The sequence below is a fragment of the Equus przewalskii genome, chromosome 21 (assembly GCF_037783145.1).
Source record: "Equus przewalskii isolate Varuska chromosome 21, EquPr2, whole genome shotgun sequence".
In the NCBI taxonomy this organism is placed as follows: Eukaryota; Metazoa; Chordata; class Mammalia; order Perissodactyla; family Equidae; genus Equus; species Equus przewalskii.
This window is the reverse complement of record NC_091851.1, coordinates 25,849,778-25,860,146: the sequence shown is the minus strand read 5'-3', so window position 1 is coordinate 25,860,146 and position 10,369 is coordinate 25,849,778. Positions and strand designations below refer to the sequence as shown.

Sequence of the window (10,369 nt, the reverse complement as noted above, 5' to 3'; positions counted from 1 at the left end):
CTATGTTAGAAGATCTCAGCGAGCACTAAATGATAAATGCAAATTAAAGCATTCGAAGAACGATAAAGCAATATGTAAATGATAGCTACGACAGTAAATCACAACACAACATTTTTATTTATATGTTTCTTTCACTTTTTAGGATATCCTGTCTTGTATTATTCTCATTTGTATATGTTTTACTTTCCCCAGTAAATAATGAGCTCCTCGAGAAGGACCTGTTTTAATCATTTTGTACTTCCAATGTACATGGAATAATACCTTGTACATTGAAGTTACTGATAAATGTTTACTGAATGAGTAAATAAATTGATAGTAAGAGATATAGTGAATATTTTTAGGGTTTTGTTTTTCGTTTTGGTTTCTCAACATCTGAAACCTCTTTCTCTGTGTGAATCTTAATGGGAGACAGGGTCCCACCTCCCACAAGAGAAGCCAAAGATACCTAAAGGTTTCCTTTCTCCCCCCTTGCAGCTAAGGCAAAGGCAAATGAGCTAGATTTGGTCTTTTGGATGCCCCTACCAGGACTTTCAATCTTGAACAAATAGTGTAAAGACACGGGAAAGGGTAGAATTCATTTAAGATGGCGGCATGCAGTGGTGATGGAGATGGTGGTTCCAGCTGTGGTATCCTTAACTAGACCATTCCTGTGTTATGACTTTGGCTGTGATCCCCGGATCTATTTTCTGAGCATGATTAGCTGAGCTTCTCATCACCTCTGAGGATTATTTGATAACCTTCCCATATATTTATTTCCCCCTTATGTTGGCAAAATTGCTTTCTATTGCTTGCAACTAAGAATCTTGGCAACCCTTTGGGGTAAGGGTTTAGTGCGGAGGAGAAAGCAGGGGTCTTTCACTTTTCTCTTTGTAAACTTCTGTGTTACTACTGTTGTATTCTGTCATTTTGAGGATTCTGAATTTAGCTCAGTAAGATGGGAAACTTAAAAAACAGAACAATGACATGATCAGATCTATTTTTTTTATTGCCATGTATTAGATGAGGATGAATTAGAACTCAGAGAAATTAGAGGCTAGGAGAACAATTAGGAGGAGGCCGTTGCCATGGTCCAGACAAAAGACTGAGAAAAGCTCTCAATTTGGAGAGAGAGACAGATTGTCAGTCATAGGTCGGGTTTTCTGGAAGCAGATGCTGAGACAGAGTTTGAGGTGCAAGATATTAACTGGGGGGAGGAAAGAGGGATTGAGTAGAGGGAGAAGTCAAACTGCAATGTAGATCTGACAAAGACCTAGCCAACCTGGCAAGGAGCTCTGGAGTGAATATTGCTCATCAGAATTGCCCTGCAGTGGGCCAGCATGGTGAATGTTTATACTCCTGCTTTGCTCAGTCACTGGATGAAGACAGCCCCAGGATGAGCGTGACCTTGTTCAGGACTGTTCCTGGCAGGTGAGGCGGACACTGAAGGAACTGAAGCAGCTAGAGGTTATCTGTTGGCTGTACTCCCTGTAGCTCAACAGCAAGTCTTTCTTTGAAGATAGAACTGGGTGGCACAGAAAAATAGATTAATTATGATATCTTGAACAAAAGCAATGGAGTGGATAGGAGGGAATGGATTCTATAGATATCGTACTTTGTAGGTGGGGATGAAGAGGGAGTAAATAAACATTAACACTGAGGTCTCTATATTGATATGATTTGATGGTAATTCTGTTTAACTGATACTAAACAACACAAGAGAGAGGACAGATTTGGGGAGAAAGATAAGGAATGTAATTTTGAACATCTTGACTCTGAAATGTCTGCAAAACATTAAGATAGAGATGATTTTCAAGAATCAATGCAAATGGGGGAGTCTGGAGGTCAGCAGCAAGTGCTATATTTATTGAGTATGCATATATTATATTATATATATTATCTTATTTAATACTCATAATGCCTCTATGAGGTAGGTGTTCTTTTTATTATACCCTTTTTATATATTTTATTATACCTTTTGCTTATGAAGAAACTGAGACTTGAAGAAGTTAAATGCCTGGCTCAAAGAAGTAAAACTTGAGTCTGTCTGATGCTTTTAAAAACAAGATTCTATTGCTTCCCCTTGGAAATCACCAAAGATAGACGGCATTTGAAGCCATGGAAGTTAGTAGGTCACCCAGAAAGGGTACAGTTTAAAGGGGAACAAAAGAAGCCAAAAAACGGAATTCTAAGGAAGTCAACATTTCCAAGGTGAATTTAATAAGATGACATAGGCAAAGGGATTGACTGAGGGGCCAGAATAGTTTCTAAAAATTAGAAGTATAGCATCACAGAAGTTGGAGTAAAAAGAGAGTTCTAGTCCACAAAGTGATATGTTGCAGATATCATAGAAGATGAAGGTTTCACAATTAGCAGTCATTGATGATCTTAGAGCAGTTTCTAGAGAAGTCACACTGCAGTGGGTTGAAGAGTGAAGAGGAGATGAGAAATAAAGGGTATAGTCTACTTTTCCAGAAGTTTTACAAAGTAGAGGAAATAACAATGCCTTATACATAAGTAAGGAATTTATTATTATTGTTAATTGATTAATAACTCCTGGCCCCCATATGACTTGGATTTTACACTTCCATCATTTCTCTGGTTATTTCTTTCTACCTCTCTTTTACCAGTATCCCTTCCCAAGTCGGACACACCTGGAAGCACTGAATTGTTTATTTTGGTTGTGGATGACTTGTTTTATTTGGTTATGTGTTTTGAATGCCTCAGGTGATTCTGTCTTTGGACAGAAGGCCATAGATTCCCCTGCCCCAACTCCATCATCTGTTTTCCACAAAGAGATAAGCATTCACTTCTCAGACCAATTCAGCAAAGCGTGCAAGTTCTTAGGTTCTTAGCAAACCAAGTACTCTGTCTACCTAGCTTCCTCACCTCCCTTCCCCCAAACTCTTGGTGGACAGATCTGGGAGAAGAAAGGAGTTGCCACTCCAAATGTGCTGGTATATAATGTCCCAGATGGGGAGTCTGGTTTTGCAGTGAGCTGCGATCTTCCTTTGCCAGCCCCCATCGGTCCAGCCCTTTTTCAGAGGCGGCTGGAGAGTAATTAACACCGCCGTCCACCTGTGCACAGGAAGATGCCTACAGCCACACCAGCGATGATGAAACTGCCCACCAGGACGCCTAGGACCAGCGAAGTGTAGGAGCGGCCTGTTTGGCTCCCTGTAGAATATGCAAAGAGTTAGCCTGAAGAACATACCCCCAAGAAGTCCATGGTTTGAGTCAAACCTCAAGGGATTTCAGCCCCAAAGGAAGGAGACTAATTCACCAACTGACTTCAGCTGTGTGTACTCTGACCCAAACCCCAAGTCCTGGGCCTCCTATTGCTCAAGGTATCCATCCATTTGCTTGGAACCCACCCAACACAGGCCCCTCTCCAATCCCGTCATACCTTTCAAGTTCTTCACGGCGAGGTGTTCCTGCACATACTGCACACAGGTGTCCTGCAGGAATTCCAGCAGTTCATAGCTCGTCTGATTGAAGGTGTTGAGCTTCTGCAGGGTGTAGGTGACCACTTTGGAGGGTGCCTGGGACCCTGCCACCCATGAGGCTGTCTTTGGTTGGAAACTCACAAAGGAGCTTCCATTCACAGCCACTTCGAAGAAGACATGGGCTTGAGAGCTCTCAGGAGGCAGTTCACAGCCCAGGAAGCAGCGAATGGTCAGAGGAACTGTGGATGGGGTTCAGAGTCAGGGGGGTGTGTGGAGAGGCTGCTAGGTGTGCGGGGATATCCACCAGGGGGAAGTGAACTTTCAGGGTTCAGGGAGAATCAGGGACAGGGCCTTCCAAAACAATCTACCCCGAGATCACGCCAGCAGGAAGAGAGCCTGACAGAGGGCCCGTCAACTAGGACACCCACTCCTCTCCAGCCTCAACCTCCCACCCAGCAATCAGCAAAAGTAGGCGCCCTGCCGCCGCTGGGCTCCGCAGCCCGCTCACACAAGACCAGGCCCACGGTGCCAGGCCCATCCACAAGACCCCCTCCCTGACCTCATTTCCCCACAGGCCCGCCCCTGTCATATCTCACCCACGGGCCACGCCTGCCACCTGCCCTGACCAGCGCCGCCCAGGCCAGGCTCCCGGGGTGCGCTCCACTCACAGGCCACGTGCCGCTCCCGGTGCACCAGCTGCACGAAGCCGGAGAAGTGGCTCAGGTAGAGCTGCAGCCTCTTCTCTGTGAGCGCCCAGCTCTCGGGGTCCTGCAAGGGCTGCAGCTGGAGGATCGTGACGTTGGTGCCCGGGCCTTCCAGCATGTGCGTCTGCAGCCCCCCCAGCGATGCGTTCCCCTGGTGCCACACTTGATCGGGGTTGAGAAAGTAGGAGATCTGGAGCATGTGGAGGTTCCGAGGGCCTGGGGGCAGGAGTCAGTGCGTTAGGCCTGGCCGGCGTGGGAGGGGTCGGCGTGTAGCCAGAGATAATAACCCCCTACCCAGAGGCCGGCTGCCCACCTTCTCAGCCCTTCCTAACTACAAAGTGTCCTCCCACGCTTCCTCCCGTTTGATGCTCACAGCAGCCCTGCCAGGATGGCAGTACAGGGATTATTATCTTCCTTTTACAGATCAGGAAACTGAGGCCAGAAGAGTGGAAGCCACTTGCTCCATGGTAATCCAAACAGTCAGTGGAAGAGCCGCCCTAATCTGCTTTCTCTCTCTCCCCCCTTCCCCCACATTTCCGGTTGGTTAACAAATCTTGACCTACAGTAAAATTCCAATTGCATCTCCTGTTCCCTGTCTCCTCTGCCGTGTCCCTATTTCAGGCCTCATAGGTTCTCATCTGGACTGGGGTAGTAACTTCCTTCCTCATCCCCCTGCCCTCATTTTTCAGTTTCACACCTTCTAATCTGACCTCTACCTGACCCAGAAATAAGATTATGTCCTTCTCCTGTTTAAAATCTTCCAGTGACACACTCCCCTATCCATAATAATAATAATAATAGCTAATAGCTATTAAGTGCTTATTATGAGCTGGGCACTGTACTTTACATACTTTATCTTATTTGTACCTTCCTCCCATTAGATTAATGCAGCGGCGACTATTATTAACACCAGTCCATATGGGAAACAGGCTCAAATGGTATGGGAGAGCCAAGGTTTGAAGGCAGGCCAGTCCCAGTCCAGCACTTTTAGCTACTCAGCTGTACTGCCTCACCATAGGGTATCTGTCCACAGAATCAAGTCCAAAGTCTTTAGCCTGGCATTCAAGGCTGCCAGAGACCAGGACCCACCTGCTTTTTTCAGCCTCTTTTCTGTGCTTAAATATATCCAACTACTCGGAGTTCCTCATGCTTCCTTTTGGCTGACATGTGAATAGCATGTGTGGGTTGCTTTGCCTCCTGGCAAACTTCTCTTCATGCTTCAAGACCCAGTTTAGCTGCCCTCTCCTTGGAGAAGTTTTCCTGATGCCTCTCCTCTTTACCCTCCCAGACACAGTGGGTCTGTTTCAGTGATCCCAGATTCTATATAACTGTCTCCAAACACACAGGCTACACTGGGCTCCTCTGGGCTATAGAATCATATCTGGTTATCTCTGCCTCCTACACCCAGTAAGAGCCTGGCACAGAGTTGGTACCCAGAGAATCTTTGAGGAAGGAGTGAGTCTGGGGTTGTAAATGTGTGGGGGGGTGTGTCTTGTCCACGTTAGCATTGGAGAAGTTGTGCTCTCTGTCTGCAGGTGTGAATAAGCATGTCTATGTGGTTAACCCTAGACAAAGTTCTTAACTGCTCTGTGCCCCACTCTCCTCCTCTGAGAGATGGAGATAATATTATCCACCTTGGAGAGATTCTGTGGGATTAAGTGAATCAATACATGTATTAGCCATAGTGAGTACTGACTGTATATTCGTTATTATTTGCTCCCTCTCTGACTGAAGCTATAGAGATTAGGGGAGAGGGGAGAGAAGGCCCCTGAGCAATTACAATGCCAGGCAATAATGCCCCTTCCCTGCTGAAATGGAGCCACTTCAGGCAGCCTGACCCCTCTGAGTTCTCCCGTTGAGCTCATCTTCTCTTTCTCCTGAATTTCACCTCACCAGCTGCCCCCAGTCTGTCTTCACCTTCTCTACCTCACCTTCCTTCACCTTCCTGCCTCACATATCTCAGCCTCAGTCTTTCCCCAAGTCTTCCGGTCTCTTCCCATTCCTTCCATCTCTCATCTCATCTTCCCTAGACTCACCTTCATCCACCATCACCCTCCATCCACCTGGAAAGGAGAGAGCTCTCCCTTTCCAGACTTCTCCCCATCTCTCCCCTCTCCCGAGGATAATTCCCTAACCCTTTCTACCCATCCCTTTCCTATTTTTCCAGTCCTGTTTCCCCCCAGCGTCCTCCATCTCCCCCGTTCCCGTGGGCTGAGCTGTACTCCCTCGCCTTGGCTTTGGGACACATCCAGTCCCCAGGACCCTGCCTGCCCTACAGAGAGATCCAGCCGGCCGCAGACAGACACTGTGGGACAAGGTCCTCTGGTCTTGCCCATGTACGCAGACAGGCTGAGAGTCTCCAGAACCGCCCCGAGGCAGGAGAGCTGCCCTCCACTCACCGTCTGAGGCTTCCTGGCTGCAGAGGGCCCAGCCCGGCAGGAGCAGTAGAGGCAGCAGTGGCAACAATGTTGTCAACATCCTGGGTCTGAGATTCTTGATCCCACCTGGGTTCCTGGCTCTGGCCGATTGGAGGCTGCGGCCAGCTGCAGCCTAGGGGAGAAAGAACTGAGGACTGTCTGGGAGGGGAGGAGGCTAAAAGGAGGAGGCTGGAAGGTGGCCAGGGGATCGGAGGAGGAAGAGGACATCAGGCTTATAAAGTGTTGTTCTTACCCTGTCTCATTTCCTACTAGGGGGCTGGCCTCCCTCTGCCCTCCTGCCCCGCCCTGCAGCGCGCCCTTCTGTCCAGACCTGCCTTCTCCCTTTTCCCAGGGCCGCTTCCGAGGAACAGGGAGCGGAAAAGGGGGAGAAGGGCTTGGAGAGAAGTCCTGCCCTCGCTGAGTCAGGGGGTGGGGCATTGGCTTTAAACTTAGAGCAGGCTCTAGGGTGTAGTATCAGCAGACTCCTGATGGGAAAACTGAGGCCCAGGGGCCCGCCCCGTGGCCGAGTGGCTAAGTTCTCACGCTCTGCTTCGGGGTTTCACCGGTTTGGATCCTGGGTTCATCAGGCCACGCTGAGGCGGGTTCCACAGAGCACAACCAGAGGCACTCACATCTAGAATATACAACGATGTACTGGGGGCCTTTGGGGAGAGGAAGGAAAAAAAAAAGAAGAAGATTGGCAACAGATGTTAGTGCAGGTGCCAATCTTTCAAAAAAAAAAAAAAAAAACGAAAAAACAAACCGAGGCCAGGAGAGGTGCAGAGACTTGCGCAAAGTTTATACATCATGGTGGTAACGGATCCGAGATTAGAATTCAGTTTTCCAGCATGCTTTTATCAGAATTTTCAGTAAATACTAATTACACAATCAGGGATCTTGTTCTCAGAAATAGTCCCAGAATGAGCATAAAGCAGCTCACTGCAGCATTGTTTGTAATAGGGGAGAATTATGAACAATCTAAATCTCAGTGAAGCAATACTTTTCAAACTGAGATCACAATCTATTAGTGGACAGCGAAAACAATTTAGTAGGCCATGATTAGCAGGGTTTTTTTTTTAATGAAATAGAGCAGAACAAAAATTTTTAGTTCATCACCCTTAATAGGGGTAAGGATTATTTCATAAAATATTTGTTCAGTTGTATATGTGTGTGTTTCGGTTTTGTGCATTTGTGTTTCTATGATGGGTTTTGGATAGCAGTGTAAGAGGTACTCTTATTCTAGGAAGCAAGTAGAAAAATCTGAAAGTGAATCCCCTAAACTATGATAATCCATGCTGCAGAATACTATGCAGTTAAAAAAATAGCCCTCCACTGCCCAACCCCCACTCTCTTTTCATCCTATTACTACCTGAAATTATATTACCTATTCATTTACGTTTATCGTCTGAATGCCCCACCACAACGTAAGCTCCGTGAGAGTAGACACTGTCCGTCTTGTTCACTACTGTGTCTAGAATAGTACACATAGTAAATATGGTAATAAATAAATAATAAATATCAGCTAAATGGGTCACTGAATGAGAGTTACGATGTGCATACCTCTCCAAGAGTAAGTTGCAGAACATTATGTATAATTTAGAACCATTTATATGTCAACCACACACACAACAACTAAACAACATATTTCTTTATGGGAGTAAATGAATCTGGAAGGATGTACATCAAATATAGTAGTGGTTTATCTCCAGGGAAAGATCTGAGATTAAGAGTGTATACAAATGTGTGTGTGTGTGTGTGTTAGGGGTGGCAATCTTGTGAAAGGCTTTATCAGTCTATTTCGTGAAGGGTTTTATCACTCTGTATTGTTTGAAGTTTTTACATCTATGTGTGATCATATATTTCTGGTTGGATTAAACATAAAAGTTTAAGTAATACTATGGTAAAAGAGAGTGAGCTTATATATTGACATGAGACATTGACAAGTGAAAAAAGACAGTGTGGAACAATACATATAGTATAATTCCATCGATTTTTAATTTAAAAATTTTACTTCTATACAAGTAATCCATATATAAGTCCATTCTCATATTTAAAAAAACCTTTATTTATCTGTGTATTTGTATATACATAGGAAGAATACCTGGAAGGTACTGTCAATAGAGATTGCTCCTGGGGAATGGGATTAGGTAAATGGCTGAGGGGGGGGTTTAAGTTTTTATTTTATATACTGTTCCTTGAAGGAAGAGTTGATATCATATGGCGTTGGGCCAAACCCTGGACACCCACGAGGTTCCCATTCTCTGATGAATGTCCATGCTCAGCTCTCAGCTGTTGCAAACTAGCTAAGAAATAGCATTAAAATCTTTTTCCAGCTCACCAAAATGGTCTAGTTGGAAGAAGAATGGGGGCCTTGTTTCCCTGGACTGGGACTCAGGAAAAGTGGAAGGACTTAAATCACTGCCTATTACATTGTCTTGCCTTTTATAAAAGATTATTATGAAATATTTCATATTTAAAGAATTATTTCATGCTTGAAGAAGTTTATTAGAAACATACATGTCCCTGCCACCCAGCATAAGAAAGAAAATATCAATATAATTGAAGCCCCCAGTGCAGTCCTCTTCAGCCATGTCTCTCTCACTCCGGCCCGGCCCCCCAAAGTAACCACTAGTTGGAATTTGCTATTTTCCTTTCCTTCCATTTCTATATACTTACACTACATATGTATATATCCGTAAGCAATATATAGCAGTATTTTGCACATTTTGAGCTTTATATAAATGGGATTTAAGTGCATGTATTCCTCTGAAACTTGCTTTTTCCACCTAACATATTAACAAGATTCACCCATGTTGCTATGTGTGGGTCCGTTAATTTCCACTGCTTTATAAAATGCCATTTTATGAATATACTGCAATTTATTTATCCATTTTCCTGTTGTTAGACAGTAAAGTTTTTCCCCCAGTTTTTCGCTATTACAAACAATGCTGATATGAATGTTCTTGTCCGTGTTTTCTTGTGCATATGTGGGAGAGTTTTTGGAGGTGCCAACCTGGGAGTGGAATAGATATTGCCAAACTGTTTTACAAAGAGGTTGGGCCAATCTACATTCCCAGCGGCGCGTGAGAGATCCCTCACTCCACATCCTTGCCAACCCTTGGCATTCTCAGGTGGTTGCGTGTGAAATGGCACTTCATTTTGGTTTTGCTTTGCTTTATCTGATTCCTAGTGAGTTTGTGCATCTTTTCGCTTTGCCTTTTTTTTTCGCTTGAGGGTTTGAAGGGTGCTTTGGGATGGAGGGTAACAAAGTATATAATTGAATCAATTTGGAATTGAGTGCTGTCAGTCTTCAATCAAAGTAGGTAGGGCCTGGGCCCCTGGGGTTAAAGTGGGTCCCCACCACCATCCACAGAGCTGATTGCAGAGGGGTCTTTCCCACTAGCTAAGATCTGTCATGGAGAGGTGGCAACAGCAGCAGCTATTTCCCAAGCACCCTCTTCACACACCAGTGCCCCGAAATTTAAATAGCAGAGACAACAATTATTATTATTGGTAACATTGGTTGTGGCTAGGAACAGTGTTAAATTCTTTAAATAAATAATCTTGCTTTATCCGTATGTGAGTCCTACAAGGTGGGTTTTGTTAACATCATTTTACTAATAAAGAGACTGAGGCTCTGAGAGGGTAAGTGACTGACCTGAGGTCACACAGCAAAAGCTATAATTTAAACCCATGTCTCTCTGATGCCAAAGTTTGTGAATTTAACCACCACATAGTATCTCAAATATTTTGGGGGATTACTCTCTGTCAATACATTTTTGAACACATACTTCCAACATGCTTGAATATTTACGTTATATATAAA

The 10,369-nt window shown here is 44.9% G+C and overlaps 1 protein-coding gene across 7 annotated transcripts in view; it reads right to left on the bottom strand.

The window, feature by feature from the left end:
- Positions 1 to 967: 967 nt before the first annotated feature.
- The window catches only part of PROCR (protein C receptor), a 20,606-nt gene continuing 11,204 nt past the window's right edge, over positions 968 to 10,369 (bottom strand). For 3 of the 7 annotated variants that reach the window (XM_070588182.1, XM_070588183.1, XM_070588181.1), the window contains 5 exons: positions 7,107 to 7,205; positions 6,526 to 6,676; positions 4,091 to 4,342; positions 3,383 to 3,661; positions 968 to 3,153 (listed from right to left, as the gene is read on the bottom strand). In XM_070588182.1, the coding sequence (XP_070444283.1) occupies positions 3,038 to 3,153; positions 3,383 to 3,661; positions 4,091 to 4,342; positions 6,526 to 6,676; positions 7,107 to 7,205 (897 nt within the window). In that variant the 3' untranslated portion in view covers positions 968 to 3,037. Of the gene's footprint in view, positions 3,154 to 3,382; positions 3,662 to 4,090; positions 4,343 to 6,525; positions 6,677 to 6,796; positions 7,206 to 10,369 lie in introns of those variants that run through there. The other 4 variants (XM_008525465.2, XM_070588184.1, XM_008525463.2 and 1 more) reach the window with 3 other exon arrangements.